This window comes from Solanum pennellii, chromosome 12, assembly GCF_001406875.1.
Source record: "Solanum pennellii chromosome 12, SPENNV200".
In the NCBI taxonomy this organism is placed as follows: domain Eukaryota; kingdom Viridiplantae; phylum Streptophyta; class Magnoliopsida; order Solanales; family Solanaceae; genus Solanum; species Solanum pennellii.
The window spans coordinates 2,571,267-2,594,407 of NC_028648.1; the positions used below are offsets into that span (position 1 = coordinate 2,571,267).

At 32.3% G+C, this 23,141-nt stretch overlaps 2 protein-coding genes across 3 annotated transcripts; one reads left to right on the forward strand and one right to left on the reverse strand.

Moving 5' to 3' along the window:
- Nucleotides 1-379: 379 nt before the first annotated feature.
- On the forward strand, nt 380-10,452 carry LOC107007411 (serine/threonine-protein kinase 38-like). Its single transcript, XM_015206028.2, has 12 exons — nt 380-754; nt 2,763-2,937; nt 3,553-3,636; nt 3,779-4,020; nt 4,131-4,335; nt 5,435-5,514; nt 5,704-5,788; nt 6,117-6,248; nt 6,322-6,435; nt 7,105-7,149; nt 7,242-7,326; nt 9,945-10,452. Exons 1-12 carry the CDS (start codon nt 567-569, stop codon nt 10,037-10,039), a joined length of 1,530 nt encoding a protein of 509 aa, XP_015061514.1. The 5' UTR covers nt 380-566; the 3' UTR covers nt 10,040-10,452.
- Nucleotides 10,453-10,744: 292 nt separating this feature from the next.
- Nucleotides 10,745-16,891, reverse strand: LOC107007412 (mitogen-activated protein kinase kinase 2-like). 2 transcript variants are annotated; one of them, XM_015206029.2, is made up of 9 exons: nt 16,301-16,890; nt 16,049-16,133; nt 14,716-14,850; nt 13,707-13,931; nt 13,442-13,624; nt 12,808-13,031; nt 12,652-12,697; nt 12,460-12,561; nt 10,745-11,130 (listed from the first exon to the last, which is right to left on the reverse strand). In XM_015206029.2, exons 1-8 carry the CDS (start codon nt 16,375-16,377, stop codon nt 12,463-12,465), a joined length of 1,074 nt encoding a protein of 357 aa, XP_015061515.1. In that variant the 5' UTR covers nt 16,378-16,890; the 3' UTR covers nt 10,745-11,130; nt 12,460-12,462. The 2 variants fall into 2 exon arrangements, with proteins under 2 accessions (XP_015061515.1, XP_027769329.1); XM_027913528.1 differs by lacking the exon at nt 10,745-11,130 and adding an exon at nt 11,998-12,269 and having other exon boundaries at nt 16,301-16,891.
- Between the last annotated feature and the right edge of the window lie 6,250 nt (nt 16,892-23,141).

Consider the following 23,141-nt stretch of genomic DNA (forward strand, 5'->3'; position numbering starts at 1 on the left):
GCCACCCAATAGCCTTCGAGAGCAGAAAATTGAATGATGAGGAGCGACGATACTCTGCTCATGAGAAGGAAATGACAGCCGTGGTCCACTGCCTTAGAACGTGGCGCAAGTGTTCCGCCCTTTTAAAAACAAAGCTTTGAAACCCCTCAAGATTACCGCCAAAAATGTTTCCATTAGTCTGACGTGGCATCTCCATAAAACGGGACCCACATTAACAAACATTGCCACGTCATCAATTGACATAAGGGACCCACATCAACAAATGTGGGACCCAGCCGAAAATACAGTGCCACGTCATCAATAAACAAAAATTATAGTCCTTTAAAAAAAAACTAACAGCCTTCCTGTTTTATTAACACTCCCATTTTCTGTTTTATTTTTTTTGTTCTGAAAGTTCCCTCCGTCCAATTCTATCTTCATTTCTCCTTTTTAACGGATTTTCGTATTGAAAAGAAAAATAATAATCGAATTTCTCATTCTTCTTCTTCTTCATAGTCTTCGCCGATTCGCTCAATCGTCGCCCTGATAAAAAGGAAGACGATTGATCGAAGATTTTTTTTTAAATTATGGCGAAGAACAGAGAGGAGGAAGAGCAACAACAACATATAATGGTAGCGTTAACGGAGGAGGAAGAGGAAGAATTGGAGGAGCAATTAGGTTCTAGTTTGACTCTAGAACGAGTCGCTGCTGCGAAGAAATTGATCGAAGATCATTATAAATCGCATATGAAACTAATCCAGGATCGTAAACAAAGGTATTTTTTTTTTCTCTTCTAATTATATGATTTTTTTTGAAATTTTTGGGATTAGGTGAATGCGATTTTGGTTTTTTCTGGTGAATTTTGGATTTGAATTGGAAATGTGTGCAAAGTGTAGCTCGATCGTTTCAATGTGGTAAAAATGATCGGATAATGAATTTTCATCATTATGTTAATGCAAATTTTAGATTTGAACTGGAAATGTGTGCAAAATGTAGCTCGATCATCTCAATGTGGTGTAGAGGTTGACATTTTGGTAAAAATGATTGGATTTTGAATATTTCGTTTAGGCGTTTATTTCGGATTTATTTGGGATGTAACAAGTGATATTTAGGTAACTTTAGATTTTGAATTGGAAATGTATGTGATATGTAGCTTGATTGATCATCTCAATGTGGTAAGGAGAGGTTGACAGCTTGGTATATATGATTGGATTTTGAATATTTCGTTTAAGCGTTTATATCGGATTTACCTGGGATGCAACAAGTGATTGTTTGGTAACTATAGTTTTTGAATTGGAAATGTTTACAGTCTGTAGCTTGATCATCTCAATGTGGCACAGAAAGGTTGACAGCTAGGTAAAACTGATAGGATTTTGAATTTTCATTTAGGTGTTCAATTCGGATTTCGTGTTTTATGTATACGCATATATGCAACGTTTATTTGGGATGCAACATGTGAGTTTTAGGTAATTGTAGACTTTGAATTGGAAATGTGTGCAAGGTGTAGCTCCATATCCCAATATGATAGATGTCCAGCTAGAGGAATTTCGCTGTAGACATTTGTTCTGGATTTCGTGTTTTGTGAATGTACATATACAAACATTTATTTGGAATGCAACATGTGAGTAGCTAGTACCAAGGTAGTAGGTTGATAGCCAATATAAAAAATATTTCGCGTCTATGATTTTCGGAATGAAACATTTTATTTTGACAAGTTTTTATGTGGAATGTGTAGTTGGTATCAATGTATTTGGATTTTCAATGTTTATATACACACACATTCATTTGGATATGCAAACTTATGCGATTGGTTTGTAAGACAATGTAACTCGTAATTCTTCTTTATTTTCAAGACAAAATCTACTTCTAAGCTGACAAGAAAGAGAGTCACTCTCTCTTTTTGTCTTTAGAAAGCTTCTCCCCTGAAATTTCCTTTTTTCTATCAAGAAATAAAACTAACTTTCCTTGATGATTGATTAAAGGTAGTGAACACGGACAAGATATATCTAAAATCACATGGACCTACTTTGTCTTGAAAGGACCTACAATCTCTCAAAATTCTTGTCGGTTTAGTAAAACATAGAACATCGTGGAAGAAACAAGTCCATGTAGGAGACAACAGGTAGTTTGGATTAAGGCTCGCTTATGAGATTGTGCTTATATTAGGTCCAGTGTAGCTAGCAGTTTTTTTTTTATCTGTTAGATATTTGCAGGTCAATAGAACCTTTAGAGAACTCCGAACTAATGACTATTAGAATGAAACGGGTTCTAATGGAGGAATTGGATAGTGAGGATTCAATATTAACTCGTACTAGCTTGGTATTGAGGCCTAGTTGTTAAGATTTTGTACTTCACCACTTCTGAAATGAAAGGATCTTTTATGGTCTCTATCATTGAAGAGGCATCAATCTTTTAGAGCTAAGAGTTTCGATCTCCTCCAGTGTTGGATAAAGTCATGATTTTTTTTATAAGGACTAGGCTAAGTGGCTAACATATGCTTAGGGGTTGCCTTTGATCAACAAAGGTCTCGGGGAGATGCATGTAGCTAGTGTCTTATCTTGTTTACTTGGTTGTTATTGTAATGGAGCACCTCTTGTCGTCCAAATTGTACTACTCTCAATCTGGAAATAAAAAATACTGTTGCAGACGAGTTATGTTAAATGCACTTTGTAGGCTCACATACATATAAGTTGAGCCAATCACACTTAAGGAGAGTGATATTAGATGGAATTTTGACAATTCTTTTCTGTATTTCCTCATGTATTATCGTATATAAACTGTAGGCGTTCACTGCTAGAAAGGAAATTGGAAGGCTCTGGTGTACCAAAAGAGGAACAAATGAACCTTCTAAAGGAATTGGAGAGAAAAGAGACAGAGTATATCCGACTAAAGCGTCACAAGATTTCTGTCGATGATTTTGAGCTTTTGACAATCATTGGGAGAGGAGCTTTTGGAGAGGTTTGAGATTCTCTCTTTAGATTGAAAAATATTTCATTCTTCTGGTATTATGTCCCCCCCACCCCACCCTCACGACCCTATGTTTTTTGTTCTGTGTCATCCGCTTCATTGATCAAAATCTTAACCAGAAGGAGCATGTCTAATGAATTTCGTCCATTCTCATGAAAAATCCATAATCATATTCTACATAAGATTTTTAAATTTATTTAGACATCTAATAATTGGAGTCACTCATGATGCTTTTGCTTTTATATCTCTCACTATTCTTATGAGCTCCGTGTCATAATAATTTCTGTCATTGGAGTGCTCTAAGTTTGAAAATCTTAATTGCTTTCAAAGGCCTCTTTAGTGTTCAGGCAGATAAATTTCTTTGTTCCTTTTATTGGACATTAAGGGCAGCCTGATGCATTAAACTGTAGCTATGCACGGGTCTGGGGAGGAATGTGCCATATAGGCTATTGCATCTATTGTACATAACCTCATTTATTATTTCTGCAAGAGGTTGTTTCCTCAGCTTAAACCGATGACCTCATGGTCACAAGGAATGTGTTTCCTGTTTACCAGCACTTACTCCTGATAATAAGTTGCTGATTTTTATGTATATCTATTTTGCAGGTCAGATTGTGCCGGGATAAAGTATCTAAAAATATATATGCAATGAAAAAATTGAAGAAGGCTGAAATGCTAAGTAGAGGGCAGGTGAGACCAAATCCTTCCTAACATGCTTAAGGGGCCAATTGTTATCCATCTTCTTTGCTAAAATAAGTTTTATTCCTACTACTTTGCTCTACTGTTTAAGAAGTGATCTGATTGTCTTTCGTACCATCACTTTACATTACAGGTTGAACATGTTAGGGCCGAAAGGAATTTGCTTGCTGAAGTAGCGAGCCACTTTATTGTAAAACTTTTCTATTCTTTCCAAGATGCTGACTACTTGTATCTGGTAATGGAATATCTGCCTGGTGGTGATATGATGACGTTGCTGATCAGGGAGGAGACATTAACTGAGACAGTCGCAAGATTTTACATTGCTCAAAGTGTTTTGGCCATAGAGTCTATTCATAAGCATAACTACATTCACAGGTAGGTATTGATCAGTATTTGGTAAAGAGTAATGGTATACCCTGGAGACTTCTATGACTGATTTGAAATGATCTCAATGATTTATGTCTTTTACGTAACGTTTTGTGCAGGGATATAAAACCTGACAATCTTCTTTTGGACAAAAATGGTCACATGAGGCTGTCTGATTTTGGTCTATGCAAGCCCCTTGACTGTTCGAATTTATCTCCTATAAATGAAAATGAAGTGATTGATGGTGAGGAAAAAGGATCTGCTAACAAGTGGAATAGCTCCCTTGAACAAATGCAGCATTGGCAAATAAACAGGAGAAAATTAGTAAGTAGAACATTATTAAATATTAACAGAAACACAGCTTATCTCATTAGTTATAAACTTAATCCAGAATCCTTATTTTGGTTGATTTTTCAAGGATCATAGATATGGAAAAGAAAAACTAAAAATTGGAAGAGAAGTAGTCCCTTCGTTTCAATTTGTTTGTCTGGTTTTGATTTGACATGAAACTTAAGAAAGCAAACAAGACTTTTGAATCTTGTAACATTAAATTAAATATATATTACTTGAACCAAAATATCATTTAGTCTTAGTCTTAAACATGTCACATATAAAGTTGAAACTACAGAGTTGCCAAAAAGAAAAGGAAAAATGCATTCTTTTTTGAAACGGACTAAAAAGGAAAGCAATAAAAACAAATTGAAATGGAGGGAGTAATATCTAGTACCAGAACAATTTGTTTCGGGAGAGTAACATACTTATCTCCATAGTGTTGGGACCTGGGATAAGCTTATTCATATGGATCTAAAAAAATGCATAAATAATATTGCTTTGTTGATACGTAGCTCTAGCTGATACTTTACCGCAGAAATTTTAGCAAAGCCAGTACATGATTATGTTGAATTTAGCACTGAGGCGTTGCTTTTCAAAAGTATGAAGTTTTGTTAAAACGAAAATCTTTACACAGTATAGACATCTGAAAAAACTGAAGTACTTAGATGAACTTTGTTAAGAATGGGAGATAAATTGTAGGGTGGAATAACTAGTGTTGTGTATTACTCTTTATATTCTGAAGTAACAGATGTTGGTCCTGTAAAGACTAGACTACCTTTTCACCCAATAGCTCCCCCTGCCCAAAGCTGGTTTATAATGTCAATGTCATGCATGCCAAGTTTGTTACAAGTCTACTTCACTCATTTATCCTGCAAAGGCTTAGTGAGCAAGTCAACAACTTTGTTTTCAGATACCTCTTATGCTTTTTGAATGACACATCGGAACTTTATCAAAATGTGACTGCCAACCAGTATGTACCTAGCTTCAGATGAGTAATGGAAACGAACTAGAAATATCATTTACTATTCCAAGAAATGATATTTTGTTGATTAGTTATTGGAACCTTTAATATAACCTGTTGCTATGGCAGGCATTTTCAACAGTGGGCACTCCTGACTATATTGCTCCTGAGGTTTTACTGAAGAAAGGCTATGGAGTGGAATGTGATTGGTTAGCTTTCTTATTCGTGATGAACGTGGATTTTAATTGACTGATGTTTTAAAGTTTTGATTGCCTTACTTTCCAAAGATTAAACATGACTTTCACTTATGGTTCTTTCTTTTAGGTATGATCACCTTGAATAGAGAAAGTATAGTTAATAGACTTAATCCATTATCCTCTTTTCTTTGCTTCATTCAGGTGGTCACTTGGCGCCATCATGTATGAGATGCTCGTTGGTTATCCCCCTTTCTACTCCGAAGACCCAATAACAACATGTAGAAAGGTATAGTGGTCTACACAAGTGTGTGAAAATTCTTTAAGCAGCATTAACAACAACAGCAACATCAACATATAGGTGGGGTTTGGGGAGGGTAGAGTGTACACATACATTACCTCTACCTCGTAGAGATAGAGAGGCACTACGAAATTTAAAACTTTAGGAAGCAAATCTACTTTCTCCTGTTCAACATTGATATTATTTATCCTTTTTGTTTAGTTAACAATCAACTTATCTATGCTTGTGCTACTGTTCCGTCTTATGACAGTCCAGTCACGATACTTATGTGGCATGATTCAAATGCTATGTTTTGACACTTGTTCTGGTTCTATAGATAGTTCATTGGAGAAATCACATAAAATTTCCAGAGGAAGCAAGATTAACTCCTGAAGCCAAAGACCTGATCTGTAAGTTGCTTTGTGATGCTGAAAATCGTCTTGGTTGTCGAGGAGCAGAGCAAATAAAGGTTTGTGTTACAAGGATAGTCTTATTTTTGGATAAATTGTAGATTCTTATGCTTTATTCATCAATATAATCAGGCTCACCCCTGGTTCAAAGACATAAAGTGGGATAAACTTTATAACATGGAGGCAGCATATAAGCCAGAAGTCAATGATGCTCTTGACACTCAAAATTTCATGAAGTTTGATGAGGTAAATTACAATTTATATCTTATCCCATTTCTGTCTTCTTTCCAAATTTTAAAGGATGTTTATGAGAAGTGATTTTTCATCTTCATAATTTAATCGTGACACTATGTTTCGCTACTACACAAGCTACCTTAGTGGTATGTGTGATCAAGAGTTAACCTTGCTCATCTTATGACCTCTGTTCATTTTGGTACCTAATATTCTGATGACACTAAAGATGAGCCTACATCACACCCCTCAGGGTGCGGCTCTTCCCTAGACGGGATATTTTGTGCACCAGGCTGCCGTTTTACTAAAGATGAGCCTATGGTACCAATGAACAACGACTGTGATGACTTGTTTTTAGTTTCTTTATCTTCTACTTGATTACAAACATGCTATGAGATTTGCATCTACGCAGGACAGTAATTCCGTTAAAGTGTGTTTGCATTGAAGTGTTGGAGAAGAAAAACTAAAGCCCATAAGAAGTGAAAAAGCAAAATGAGAATGGAAAGTAGAATTGAGGGACCATTTTCTGGATAATAACTGATAAAACTAGCATTTTGTATTTTTCATTTAATACTTAAGCTTTGTTTTGGATGATCATTTTGACATACATGTTTAACTGTTGTTACCAACAGCACTTAGTTGAAAATTCTTTCTCAACTAATGTACGATTGGAACTCACTGCAGGCAAATCAAGCACCAGCAAAAAATAGTTCAGGACCCAATCGAAAGGTGAGTTTTCGTTTGCTACAATGAGTAAAGAGTCCTATCGGAGCAATAACGCCATGCTTAAGTAGCTATTTTCTGTTGTAATATTTTGGCAGAAGCGTCTGATTCCCGAAGATTTAAGTTTTGTTGGCTATACCTACAAGAATTTTGAGGCTGTGAAGGGATTAAGACATTCTTCAGGTATGGTGACTTCCATATACTCTCAGACTAATAGTTCTGTCATTTTCTTTTGAAGGGAGCTCATGTTGAATGCTCTATCATCTGCTAATTACTCCCTCCGTTTCAAAAAGAATTTCCCTATTTTCTTTTTAGTTTGATTCAAAAAGAATGACCCTTTTCCTTTTTTGGCAACACTTTAACTTTAACTTTCCACGTAGCATATTTAAGACCACAAGATTAAAAGGCATTTTGGTACATTTGACATAATTTTAATTTAGAACCACAAGATTAAAAAGTCTTTTTTCTTTTCTTAAACTCCGTTCCAAATCAAACTAGGTCATTCTTTTTTAAACGCAGGGAGTAATTCTTATGCATTCTGTGACATGTATAATGTATACTAGTTTCTGGACACGTGCTTCGCACGTATGTCCAATACAAGTAGTTCATACAAACTAAATCATATTAAAATATATTGCAATAAATAATAGAATAAAGTGAAAAAGTACAAGCTAAAATAGATGAATAGTCAGTTTATATTCAAATGATTTTTTGTTGAACAATATTAGATGATTAAATATTATTTGAAACTAAAAAATTCAACAATTAAATTTATCTAGATAGGTAAAATGTATAATGAATTATATATATTTTCAGCAACATTTAATGTATTGATATATTTACATGATACTTTTTCAGAAGTAATGTTTTTGATGTGTATTTCATTCGTTGTTTTGATTACCGATTTCAACAGTTAGAGTAGTTTCATTCATCCGCTTACAATTATATAATTAAGAAAACATTAATAAACATATATCACCAAAATAATATATATGAATATCTATTCTTTTTCATTTATCCACTTTTCTTTTACCAACTTCAGCGAATTTTCAAAAAAATTAAAGTTTCAAACAACTTCAAGCTAAACAAAGAGTCAAAGCTAATGGTATCTCTACCACTTCTATATCAATACATTCAATTGATTTTAACTCAAAAATATGAATATAAGAAACATTGATAATTTATTAAACTTAAAACTCATAAAATATTATATAAACAAGAACAATATATATTTAACGAACACATTCACAAAAAATGACAAAGCTGCTTCCCCTAATGGAGAGGGTTGTACATATTCTTGATTTATGAATTCATTTATATATATATTGATCATTGAGCATAATTTAATGAAACAGATAAGATCATTCATTATCAATTAAGTTAGGTAACTAAAGAAAATCAAAAGTTTTATTATTGGAGACGAAAAGACTTAAACTATGATACAATGTTCTTTCCAACTTCCAAACAACAACTGTTTATAGCCATTGTTATGAGATTTATATATTGCAAGTACAAAAAAACTAAGAAANATATATATATATATATATATATATATATATAGATCATTGAGCATAATTTCATGAAATAGATAAGATCATTCATTATCAATTAAATTAGGTAACTAAAGAAAATCAAAAATTTTATTGTTGGAGACGAAAAGACTTTTCCAAACAACAACTATGTATAGCCATTGTTATGAGATTTACACATTGCAAGTACAAAAAAACTAAGAAAAAGAATGAACAAATTACACAAGAAAATATTTTGTTGAGTAAACATTGTATTCTAATTAATTACTACATATTAAGATAATATGCTATAGTAAGTATTGATAGATGAACAAATATAATAGCTAGAAGCTTCAATCAAACTAATAAATGTTCAAATGTGAAAAGGTTGTATTCTAATTAATATTGAGGAAATTTAAACTATAATAATTACTGGCAGATGAACCATCTAGTACTTATCCGGTTCAATGCATAAGATTATTAATAAATTTTATATTTTAAAATTATAGTTGCTGGGCTTTTAATGTTATCTTTATATAATTAAAATATTATTATTTAATTAAATTTATATTTAGTGTAGCAATAAAATGGCAATTCAACTTTTCATTTTGAAGCTTCTCGCTTATAATAATATATTATGATATGATAAGCACTTGAATGAATTCTGAGCTTCTGTATAATTAATAAAACAGAAGTACCTCTAATTTTGCTGGTGATGAATAATAATGCTCACATGTGTCAATGTATTCCTTGAATCGATGGATTGTCAAAAACAAGCTCTCTACCTCCTAAAGGTCCTTTCAATGTACGCTCCACCCTTTGAGATCCCACTTGTGGGATTACCTTCGGTGTGTTGTTGTACATGTGTTAACGTACGTCTTAATGCCTTAAATGAACTTAAGACATAAACATATACCATATACTACTTGCAGCATTATTAGATTTCTATGTGACAGCTTGAAGTTCTTGTGGATGATTGGTCTTGCACTCAGACCTTGATGTACTTGCTGGAAACAGAAAACTTTGGTATCTTGCTGATTGTGTTATCTTTCATTATAATGTTCTGTATGTGCTGGTTTTCTGAATGGTTGTCTATAGGACATCTCGATGCACAAATCATCCCATGTTAGCAAGGTCAGGAAGGGTGTAAACAGCCTAACCTAATGCAAGCATTACTGACAACTTTACCGTTACCCCAAGGCTCCCTTAAACTGTTTCAAGACCCTACTTTGATTTCTCTCCTCTAGTAGCATGTATATAAAAAGGTTTTTAACAGCCATTATATCCTTGTAGGTGACTCTGCAGTGGATATCTCAGGCAAGTGTTCAATCGATGACAATGAAATGCTTGTCCTCGCTGCTGCATCAGCAGATACTGTAACTCTGTGATGAGCATCCAAGTTCTACAACAAAACTAAATGATCAACATGCCATTTCTATGGTTTTTCCTGGAGGTAATAACATTGAGTGTTCAATTCGAGTTCCGACCATTGCTCCTTTGTCCACAAAAGCAGATTGCCATTTACAACACTTTAAAATGTAAAAAGTGACAAATACAGGATCTCTGGGTAGGTTTCATGCAGCTATCACTAGGAGTTTTTTCTTTTTTTCTTTTTCAAACTTGAAAATTGTGTATACAAACATTAAGCATTTAACTTGACTGCCCTTTTAGGAAGAGCTAAGAATGACTTAAAATCATATCTGTCTAGAACCCTTTTGAGTTCTTACTCCCAGATTTTGTACATTCACACAGCTGTACCAAGAAAATGGGGAAATCAAATAGTATGCTTTCTTCTAAATCAGTTTCTGTATCTTTTTCCAACAGCCATAGGTGTCAAATGAGCGAGCTGAATTATAATGGAGGCTTCCAGCTTATGAAGGCTGGTTCCATACAGGATTAGCTATATCTATGTTACTTACATTTATATTGATGGGGTATAGTATTATGATAACCATTACAGGAACAAAGGCATACCAAGTGGTGTAATCCCACATGTCGAATCTAAGGAGGGTAGGATTTACATAGACCTTACCCTTAGCTTTGTGGGTAAGAGAGGTCGTTTATGATAGATCCTTGACGAGTAGATTCATTGATAGGTCCTTAAAATGATCTCATAAGGAGAAATGGGAGCTTAAGAATTTTACATTCAGTTCAACACTAACAATAAACAACTTCATGTGCTAAAAGGTAGAAGTCAAATTGTAAACCAAAAACACTTGCACCACCAAGGATTAATGTCAAAAATAAGTCATATCAAAAGGATATCTGGAGTTGTTCCCATTTGAATCACATACATAGTAGAAAATGTCACAGTTACACTCCCAACGCTACCTACCGGAGGCTTGAAAAGTACAATAATGGCTTCATCTGCTTCATTTTGATTCTCAATGCCTTCTTAAAAGGCTTCTAATTTTTGGAACATTGCGACTGGAAAAGCTATTGACCAAAATTCCATCAGTTGCAAGACATTGTAGAAAACCTGTGAGAATAAGAAGTCGAGACAGAATCATGCTTTTGGGGAATAGGATAAGTTGTTATGTCGGGAAAATAATCTGGTTGGCAAAAGGACTGCACATACATAACAAGGCTCGTCATAATATAATCGCTGAAATCACACCAGTTGAAAAGATTCTGAAGCTCTTTTAGTTACATATTTAAAGTGAAGTGAAATAATAAAAAAATTGAGCACAAGTACAATAAACAGTCGAGGACGACAATCATGACTTTAAACTAAGATCTGAGTAGTAACAAAAAATCCAGTAGAAGGGGATTAACAAACAACAACAACTACCTTAGAGGTAGAGAGGTTGTTTCCGATAGACCCTTGGCTAGATGAAAAAGAGATCTAAGCAGTTCAGAAAAGGAAATAGCAGAAATGAAGAAGTCATGGCAAAATATTATAGAAAGCATGACAAAGCATCAATAACTACAACAAAAACTACTATTATCAAAGTATAGGAAGCAACAGATCATAATGAAATCGAGGAACAAGAAAAGTAATACTATGACTAATTCTACAGAAGGATAAGCAACACCACACTCTTCTACCTGCTAACCTACTACCCTAATATGTGTCCTCCACAGACAAATGTTTTTACTAAAAGATAATTGACCACTTAGTTTTATGATAAGTTGTCAAAAGTCAGATACAGGCAAGGAGTTTGTCCAATCAACGATATATGGTTTATGAGAGAACGCTGAGAGGCTAAACCAAACTTGTGAACTATGAAACTGCATCACATTTAATATTCCAGAAGCAACAAAGGAGTTTTTGAAATAGGGAGTTTACGAATTCATTTCTAATTTATATTTTCTAGCCATTTTGCTGGTATACATATTCATTTACTGCCGGAGATAACTGTATCAGCTATTAACAATTTGAAACTACCCAGAACACAGATATTAGTAAAGTGATATCAGTAAGATAAATATTCTTCAACCTTCGCTATAAGCAAATGTGTACGCAAATAGAAGTGAATACAAGCTTTGCTCATACAAGACCGCTGTGCGTGGGTCACTCTATCTTACGAGACCTTAACTGGTCAATGGAACTAGCTAGAGGGTTGAGTGAGTCCCAACGAGAGGCAAGGTCTCTGTGACCATATAACCCTTGGATATCTGAGGCAAAAGAAAAGAGCCGCAGACAATTACATAATGCTACTGGATCTGATCCAAGATGATGAAGAAGATAATTTGTGCAAACACACTCCAATATATACTTAATAAAAATAGACACACAAAATCTAAAATTAGTTCTTTCTAAAAGCTACAAAAGGAGTACATTTAACAAAGACTTAAGCAAGCATACCAATTATAGCTCAGTAAGTGTTGCCAATGGAGGTCCTGCGGAAGTGAAGTAAGATCCAAGATCGATATCCTGGTCATCGTACATGGTGATGAAAGGGTGACTCTGTATTACATGAATCCCAAATAGCCACTACATTAGTAATTGATCAATAAGCAACTTCGAGAAAAGGCAAAAAAAAGTGATTATCACTACCATGAGATCATTTGCCGACAGTCTGTCCTTCTGGTGCTTCTGGACACTGAAACAAGTTATTGTGTAGTGAGCTTCCGAACTAGAAAACACATCTACCAGACACTCATAGGACAATTAGATTAAAAGTTTCAGATGGTACATAATTATAGCGCTTACCATGCAGATATGAATGAGCAGAATTGTGGAGAAAATTGGTCAGGAGGTGCACAAGGTTCTGGTTGGTCAACTATGGTTTCCATAAGTTCATAGACATTGACCCATCCTTCATCTCCCTCGGGTGGTTTATATGGGAAATGACCTGTTGCACACTCGAGCAAGACTAAACCCAAGCTCCAAATGTCGCTTTTGTAATCATAGGCACCTCCTGAAATTCTCTCTGGCTATAGCAAACAACAGAACATCAGCAACTTGGAGGTTTTTAGCATAGGCAGATTGTAATACTCCCTCTATTTCAATTTGTTTGTCTAGTTTTGACTTGGCACGGAAATTAAGTAAAGAAGACTTTTGAACCTCGTGGTCTTAAATTAAAGATATGTCAAATGTACCAAAATGTCGTTTAATTTTGTGGTCTTAGATATGTTGCATGAAAAGTTGGAATTAAGAAATTGCCAAAAAAGGAAAGAGGCATTCTTTTTTCAACGGACTAAACAAACAAATTGAAACGGAGGAAGTGATTAAGTTCCAGAAAAATATGCTAGGAAAATATTTCTCTGTGATATTTATGAGTGAAAATTACCTAGCAGTGCAGTTCTATATTCGCTTTTACAAAAATCAGGTCACAGATACTCACAGACATATAGTTGTATGTGCCGACAAAGGTATTGGCCAGTCCAGATGTGCTTGCTAGTACTGCACTCACACCAAAGTCTGTGATTTTGACATCACCTCTGTGATTGATTAGCAAATTCGAAGGTTTCAAATCCCTGTGAATAATATGCTTCTCATGATGAAGATACCACAAGCCTTTGAGAACCTAATTGGTGAAGGAATAAGGTTGAAACATTAGTACTTGAACAAATTCTTCTCTTGTGGAATTTAAATTGTTCACTGGCTACCTGTTTGCAGATAACAGCAAGAAATCGTTCAGGTATTGTTTTGACCTTTTTCAGAAAATCTGCTAAGGAACCACCATCCATATACTCCAAAATCAAGGATATAGCACCATTGTCGAAGAACGACTGATAGCATATGACAACATATGGACACTGGGATGACTGATTAATTCTCAGTTCTTGAGCAATATGTTTGCGCATAGACTCATCAATATTCATCTGAATAACCTGAATGATATAAAACTGTTCGTCAGTAAAGGAAACAAATTAAAGCATACGTCAACATCAGCTAACAGATTGTCCAATAAACAAACCCCTCCATCAGCATTGCGGACAGGTTTGGAGCCAAGTAGGACCAAGGGGATTCATCTTAACCCCCTTGGACGGAAAATTACACTACACATGGTTAAAATTATTTTTTTATGTAGATATAGTAGATAGTGAACCCCATTTGGCTTCTTTGTGTATTCACATTCATATTTAGAACCCCCTTATTGAAAATTATGGCTTCCACTGAATTTGCAAAGAACAAGTCAATATGATCTTTGTGTAATAAAATGGTGAGACTTGAAAGCACCCGAGTATTGGGTAAAATAGCAATCTCAATATTCAGAAACTGATTGAGATAGCCATACTGTCAACTCTTCAGGCTTTGGTGAGGGACTCTCCAAAAATGCTGATGCACCCGTCTCGGATCCTCCAAAAAATGCACTACTTTTGAAGGATTCGACACGCACCCGATGACATTTTTGAAGAGTCCACGCAACATAGGTAACATATTGCTACCAAAAATAGTACAAGTTATAAGACAAGAAATGGAACAATAGGGAGGAAACATCTCTATGAAAGAATTCGCGACCCAATCGTCAATTTGTCTTCTTTCATTTTTTAAGAAGGAATATCACACCAAATTAATGAAATATATCAAACGGATATGTAAACAGTCTGCTGCTACTCAAGGGAATAACAAACAACCAGGATAAGCAGAATAGAGATGGAAGCTGAAATATACCTTGAGAGCGAAAAATTGCCCCGTCCATTTATGCTGAACCAGCCGCACTATACCACCATTTCCCTTTCCAATAACTTTTACTGCTTCAAAATCAGCTAAGCATAACTGGTTGTCTGATGGCTGTATAACTGAAGGCTGAAGAAAAATTGCAAATACCAGAATAAATACGCCATTATAGTTGCAACAGATTGCGAAAATGGATATAAAGGAAGATGAAGAACACAAAATGTCCAGGTATGGATTAAAACGACGACTACACCTCAACTCCTAGCAAGTTGGCATCAGCTAAGTGAATCCCCACTGCTCTTATCGCTCCATTTAAGTCTGTCTTAGTCCGATAAATTTAAAACAGTAGTTCCTCTAGAACCAGAGGTTCTCTACATTTCCGTATATAAATTTCTAACAAGACTAAGAGGCTCCTATCAAATTCTGGACCTAAAGTAAACGTACTAATATAACAAAGAGTCATTCCCGACTAATTAGTATCAGTTATATAAAAATATGTCTATCTCTAGATTCAATACGTAAATTGTTATTTGGACCCTTCATATAAGATGAGTCCCTAATCACAGCTTTAATATCCTGATTCAGAAAAGCAGCTCAAGAGATCTAGATCTTCAATTTATCTTCCATTTCAAATTCTTTATAAGCTGGCTAGGAGTAAGCATTCAAAAATTTCAATTCTTTATGCATTTAGATTTTCTAGCTAAACATTTGAATCCAACAACAACAGCATATCCTGTGTAATCCCACAAGTGGAGTATGGGGAAGGTTGAGTGTACCCCAACCTTACCCCTACCTAACGGATGTAGAGAACTTGTTTTCGAAAAACCCTCGGCTTTATCCAGCAAATCAAAGTATTTACGGAAAAAGGAATAGAACAGTGTAGAAAACATGTCAATTACTAAGGAAAGCAGTACAAAGCATTCAAAGAAAAGAATGTGGTAACTGAAACACAATGAACACCAGATATCAAAGGCAAGAAAATACATGTATGAGGCTAATACTACAACAGACACAGTGTTCCCCGACACCCACCAAGATTAAACCCGTCGAAAAATGAGTCAAAGCTCAATTACCTACTTATCTTCTACCCTAATCCGCAACATCCATACCCTCCTATCTCAGGTCAGCTAAACATTCCAATTCAAACTTCAAACTTCCAAAGGCAAATTAGAGAATAGTCTACTATTAATCCCATGTAAACTAAGCAAAGGATCATCCTACTACCCAATCCAAGCCAGACTACAGAACTATAAAAGCAATTCAATCAAATCAAACCAACAGTTCCTTAATCAAATTCAACATAAGTACTTCAAAAGAGAAAGTGTACAGCTGCAACTTCACTCTGCGAAACAATTCGAACTCCATCTCTATTCACCAGAAGATCTCCATCCTTGAATGTTCCTGATTCAGTCCTATACAACAAAATACCAAAAACATCTCATCAAAATACATAACCATAGCTAGAGAAACACAGAAATAAGAGATACAAGAACTGGATCCAACAGTCCAAGTCAGTAGACACAAAGTACACATGAATTTAGCATAAATGTGACACAAGAGAGAGGGATAAAGCAAGTACAGGAATTTGGAGAGAGCAACTTCATCAGGAGGAGGAAGAGAGAGTTTAAGATTAGGTGCAAAAGACCCTTTCTTCATAGCTAAATCTTGTAAAATCACAGTAAAAATTGCTTCTTGGGCAACTGGGGTTCTTGAATTCTTCTTAAAAATCACTTTTTTATTGATATCTTGAATTCTTCTTAAAAATCACTTTTTTATTGAAATCTTGAACACCCAAAATGAAAGTTGCTTCCAGGCAAATGGGGTTTTGCTAATTCTGCTTAAAGTTCACTCTTTTATAGAAATCTTGAAAGATCAAAGATGAAATTGCTTCCAGGCAACTGTGTTTTTTGTATTCTAGTTAAAAGTTCACTCATATATGATTATTTTTTTTGAAAAAAAAAAATATATTGGAAAAAATTGGGGAGCTTATGGGCATTTCTGCTTAGCTGGGTCAACTGAAAGACTCTATGTAGAAGTCTTGCAAATAATAGCAGAAATTATGTGGTTGTTGCAACTATTAAGCTAGACTATGAATCAAAAATTATACACATATAGAGAAGACAAATGGTTATGGTGAATTAAATTAAAGGAAAAAGTAGGCTTGATGCAAATTAAGAAAAGCTTGAAAATTTAAAAAAGTACAACAATAACATATGTAATTCCATAAATAGGGGTGAGTGTGATGCCAAGTGTGTACATTGACTTTATTTCTATCTTGATTTTTATAAAGGTAGAGAAATTATTTTTAATAGATTTTTAGTTTAAATAAAAAAATTTAATCCATATTTAAAAAGAAAATATAGTTTTAAAAGAATTATACTGAAAATAATTGAGAAAAAAATAATAAACAATAAGAAAATAATACGATAATTAAATTAATATCCAATAATAAAATTATATGAGATTAATAATAATAATAATAATAACAGAAAAAAATAAATGCCCTTTTAAATTATATAAAATTGAATAAAAATATTTTAAATTAATAATTTGATCCAAAAATATTTTTATTGTATCATTTTTGTTCAATTTTTCACATATATAAGAAGGAACAAATAGGGTGTTCCAAATTATTATGATGTCTTTTCCATAAGTAAATGAGGCAATATTTGACTATTTTTCAACTTAATAAAAAAATATAAGTATTTTTTATTTATTATCATGTCCTCCATCATTTTTGTGTTATGAGTGGGAAAGATGATAAAAACACTTTCTGAATCAAAAGGATTACACTTGCTGACTTTTCTTCTGTTGTTTTATGTGGACCTTTCTTCTTCTTTTTTCTTTTTTCATGTTTTATTTATTTATAGTTCTTTCTTTCCTTTTTCCTTTTTTTTTTCTTTTTACTTTATTTATAGGTCTTCTTTTTGAAGTTTGAACTTTCTTTTTTAAGTGAAATATTCTATAGAAACTTATTCCTAAGAGCATTTTCTAGAAAAACAAACCATAAAACCTTTTAGATAATTAGTTTATAAATGTTGTGATAGTTGTTTTCTTTTTACGTTTTATATTTGATATTTATATTGAAATTTGATTCAACTTAAATTTGTATCAAAAGAAAAAGTAAAATTATATATAATAGTAAATTATTAGTTCAAATTAAATGTTATAATTATAGTCTGATTAAATTGTACCATATAGTAAACTATTGCTATTTTTGTCTCTCGCTCGCCTCTCTCGCTGTTATACAAACATAAAAATGTATAAAATATATTTGTGTTTGTATAAAGCGAGAGGAAATTGTATATATACATATATTTTCGTTCCTCTCTCTTCCCTCTTCCAGATCTCACTTCCCACCCTCTTCTCTCTCGCTTATACAAATAGAAACGAAATAAATTGTGTTTATAATTGTCTAAAACGAGAGTAAAATGTATATACAGCTGCAAATACATAAACTCTTTCTATACACTTATAATTATGCAGTACAAATATTCTTCTGTCCAGTTTTCTTTTGTCTTTCTCTCTTTCTCGTTCTATACATACATAGATTATACAATTGATCTTTTGTATACAACTGCTTTTTTTTTGCAAATTATACAACTATTTTCTTTGTATATGTATAACGAATTTATATTATATTTTATATATATATATATATATATAGCGAAATATATTTATGTTTATTATAGAGCGTAATTATGCAAACTATAATTATAGTATATAAATATGATTTTTATGTTTGTTATACGCGAAAGTTACCGAAATTTTTTTTATATTGAGTGGTAAAATGTATGTTGAAATAATGGACTTCAAACACTTTTGATTAAGGAGTGATATTATTTTCACCAAAATAGAACACTTGCAATCTTCTTTAGTTGCTTGTCAAGAAGGTCATGTCATGTTAGCTAAAAAAGGAAAAAGCTTATGAATTGATACTTATATCAAGTTAATAAATATATATAACATAATCTTTTAAAATATATATTATTGTCAATTAACTACAGTTAACTAATGCATAATATCACTTTCATTTACTAACTGCATAGTTTAGTGTAAACATTTGATCTATTCATAATTAAATTGATACTGTGAAGCAGCTTGACAATAATTAGATAAATGTTCTATTTGCTTTGTTATTTAATTCATACTATATTTTTTTTTTAATTTGCATGTGTTTCTTTTAACTTTCATACATCTATATAGCTGAATCTCATTTATATGTTATTATAGTTCAGTTATTTTTGTATCCCTTTAGTTATTTTTATTTAAATTTTAGTCATATATGACAGAAGTTTGATAATTTTTATCAAAATTCAGTTACTTGAACTTGAGTCGTATATGCATGAACTTCAACTCGAGGTGATTGAAATCAAACTAAAATGACTATATATCAATCACATGAAACTTCAAGGAGTTAATACATCAGATGGTCACTCAACTATGCGCTCTTCTTTCAGAAAGTCACTCAACTTTCAATTTTCGCTCAAAAGTCACTCAACTATGCACTTCTTTCTCAGATAGTCACTTAACTTTGAATTTTAACTCAAAAGTCACTCAACTATCCACTCTTTCATCAGAAAGTCACTCAATCTATTAAATTGTTTTTTTAATTAAAATTTGTTGATATTAATTATTTATATAACAAACCAAAATTTTTAAAAAATAAATTAAACCATTTAGTGATCCACCCACCTAATCCGACCCATTAAAAAATATGATATGACCCATTTTATTTTGTCTTTAATCCTAATTCAAGGTTTAAAGAGAGGGAATAATTTAGGATATTTTTTAGTGGATCGAGTTAGGTGGGTGGATCACTAAATGGTTTAATTTATTTTTTTAGAAATTTTGGTTTGTTATATAATAATTAATATCAACAAATTTTAACTAAAAAAATATTTTAATAGATTGAGTGACTTTTTGAGGAAAGAGCGGATAGTTGAGTGACTTTTGAGTTAAAATTTAAAGTTGAGTGATTTTCTGAGAAAGAAGTGCATAGTTGAGTGACTTTTTGAGTGAAAATTGAAAATTGAGTGACTTTATGAAAGAAGAGTTCATAGTTGAGTAACAATCTGAGGTACAGCGAATATACATAAAAAAGAAAAATTATAAAAAATATATATATAAACTAAAACAACAAATTTAAAATCGATTACACGATCAAAATTTCTAAAAAAAAAATTCAAATCAAGACACCACATGCCGGCTGTTGCGGTAAAAGTATCACAAATTGACTCTTCATACCAACTAAATCAATTGACTTCAAAGGTCTTTTATTAGGTAAATTGATTTCTCAATTGACAACAAAATATAAAGAAAAATTGACAATTTGGCAATAATTATAACCAATACACCAATTTGATAAAGTTGAATTGTCTAAGAATTTTTTTTTGGGAAAGGGTCTGATATACCCCTCAACTTTGTTATTTAGAGCTGATATACCCCTTGTTATGAAAGTGGCTCATATATACCCCTACTTGTAAACAAATGGCTCATATATACCCTTTTCCTTTAATGGAAATGAAAAAAAATATAATTTTAATCTAAATTTTTATTTTTTTTTTCTAAAAAATATAATCCCATATGAGTAAATTTAATCCTCGTCAAACAATTTTTTTTGACTTTTTTTTGTTTCAATGACTAATTTATAATTATTATTTTGATAATCAAATTTATTTATGTTTCACTAATATTCTTGTAAAACTTATTGTAGATGACCAAATTTTTTCTTCGAATACGAAATTAAATTACAATACACACAAAAAAAATAGTTTAAATTTTTTTTCTTTAAACTAAGGAATGAAAGAAAAAAACAAAATAAGAATAAGAAACTCAAATAATTATAATAAAAGAAGTCAAAAAATAATTTATGTATGAAAAAAATTAAAATATACCTTGAACTTTGATAGAAGAATCATATATACCCCTAAATAATTTTTTTAAAAATATTAGAAGTAATAAATATAACTTTAAAACTAATTTTTTAACTTTCGTTAAATGAAGGGTATATGTGAGCCATTTTGTAACGGCAGGGGTATATGTGAGCCGTTTGTATAACGGTAAGGGCATATGTGAGCCACTTTTATAACGAGGGGTATATCAGCTCCAAATGACAAAGTTGAGGGGTATATCAGACCCTTTTCCCTTTTTTTTTTCTTAAAAGTCTATTTGTATGTCTGAACACAAAAATTTGTAGTTTACATTATTTCTTAAAGGGAAAAGGGTCTGATATACCCCTCAACTTTGTCATTTGGAGCTGATATACCCCTCGTTATAAAAGTGGCTCACATATGCCCTTACCGTTATACAAACGGCTCACATATACCCCTGCCGTTACAAAATGGCTCACATATACCCTTCATTTAACGGAAGTTAAAAAAAATTAGTTTTACATTTATATTTATTACTTCTAATTTTTTTAAAAAAATTATATGGGGGTATACATGATTATTCTATCAAAGTTCAAGGTATATTTTAATTTTTTTCATACATAAATTATTTTTTGACTTCTTTTATTATAATTATTTGAATTTCTTATTCTTATTTTATATTTTTCTTTCATTCCTTAGTTTAAAAAAAAATTAAACTATTTTTTTTGTGTCTATTGTAATTTAATTTCGTATTTGAAGAAAAAATTTGGTCATCTACAATAAGTTTTACAAGAATATTAGTGAAACATAAATAAATTTGATTATCAAAATAATAATTATAAATTAGTCATTGAAACAAAAAAAAGTCAAAAAAAATATGTTTGACGAGGATTAAATTTACTCATATGGGATTATACTTTTTAGAGAAAAATAATAAAAATCTAGATTAAAATTCTATTTTTTTTTCATTTCCGTTAAAGGAAAAGGGTATATGTGAGCCATTTGTTTACAAGTAGGGGTATATATGAGCCACTTTCATAACAAGGGGTATATCAGCTCTAAATGACAAAGTTGAGGGGTATATCAGACCCTTTTCCCTTTCTTAAAATATATGATGTATCATACGCAACATTTCAAATTATAAAAATAAATCACATACGATAACTTTTGACCAATAAGTTACTATTTGAGTTAACTTGTTTTAAGAAACTAATTCATATTTCCATGTCATTTGTCAATATTTTCAATTAATTAGTTGATAACAGAAGTTGAAAATTAACCGAAATGTTTCAACTTTTTAGTTGACTAACCCGATCCGACTCGGATCCGCGCGCAACCCATTTTATTTAAACTTTCCCGTTTTATTTAAATTTCCCGCCATGACTGTTCTGAAAGGTTGCAACTTTTAGGACAGTCAGTACCATTTGAAAGGTTGCAAACTTTCATTAATGGTCGTGTGAATTCTGAATGGGTTGCAACCTTTCAGAACATACTCTTCTTGCCTATAAATACCACTCATTCTTCAGAATATTTCCTAACGAATTTTTTGATCTTCTTTTTCTTCTTCTGCACACATTTTTTCTTCGTGTACTTTTCTGCTGTGGATTGATTCGCTAACAGTAGAGTTTTTGGTATCTACACTCTGCTGATTAAGATCATTTTACCCTGGGAGGTTATATTCCAAATAAAACCTCGGATACTAGAGGGGAATAATTTCCTTAAGGGGACACTGTGAGTTCAGTGGACTTGATCTTTTTCCGATTTAAAAGATTTTTTCAAATTCTAGTACGTTCTTACAGATTTTAGTTTTTTTTTTTGTAAATTAAATTTCTGTTCATCTCTCTTACTGGTTTTATAAATTTCAGTTACTTTGTATTTCTGAACAATTTATTAGAATTAGTAATTTCTGGTTTTGATAACACAGATCGAAAACACATATACAAGCAAGGGATCAAATAATGTAATGGTGAATGTCTTATTAAATGAAGATATGTCTTGATGGATTCCTTTAACTTCTAATTTAATGAGATTTGAGAGTTTTAAATAGCTAAAATAAAGTTATTTGTGGTTCTTCGAAATTTGAGAAAGTTAATTATTTTGGTCATAATACTTCACTTTTTCATTGTTGTTAGACGAATGTGTTTTATATCATTGATTTACTGTTACAACGACAATCAGTATAGTTTTATAAAGTAGGTTTGCAAAAAGTAAAGTGTACACAAATATTTTCTATAGCTCAAAAATAAAGAAAATAATTCTGATAGACCTTCAACTCAGATAATTTATAATTCTATATGTTAATCAATAATATCCGGTTTAACATTATATTGGGGAGTATTATGAATAATTTAAGCTATAGATACTCATTTGTTATTTCTATTAAAAAAAAAAAACTTTCAATCAAATAAGTACTACTTGCAATTTGCTCAAGCAACTAGTGATGATTACAACCTTTAAACAACTCCTTTGGAAAAGGTTTATAACATTTTCACCAAGAAAACTTGCAATAAGCAAGTAATTTACGCAATTCGCAAGTAGTATATTTTT

Coding starts and splice junctions, on each gene's coding strand:
- LOC107007411 (XM_015206028.2), top strand. CDS start 567: ATGGCGAAGAACAGAGAGGAGGAAGAGCAACAACAACATATAATGGTA. Junction 4,336..5,434: donor AAATAAACAGGAGAAAATTA/GTAAGTAGAACA, acceptor TTGCTATGGCAG/GCATTTTCAACAGTGGGCAC. Junction 6,436..7,104: donor ATTTCATGAAGTTTGATGAG/GTAAATTACAAT, acceptor AACTCACTGCAG/GCAAATCAAGCACCAGCAAA.
- LOC107007412 (XM_015206029.2), bottom strand. CDS start 16,377: ATGAAGAAAGGGTCTTTTGCACCTAATCTTAAACTCTCTCTTCCTCCT. Junction 13,032..13,441: donor GCACATACAACTATATGTCT/GTGAGTATCTGT, acceptor TGTTTGCTATAG/CCAGAGAGAATTTCAGGAGG. Junction 12,562..12,651: donor TGTCGGCAAATGATCTCATG/GTAGTGATAATC, acceptor CATGTAATACAG/AGTCACCCTTTCATCACCAT.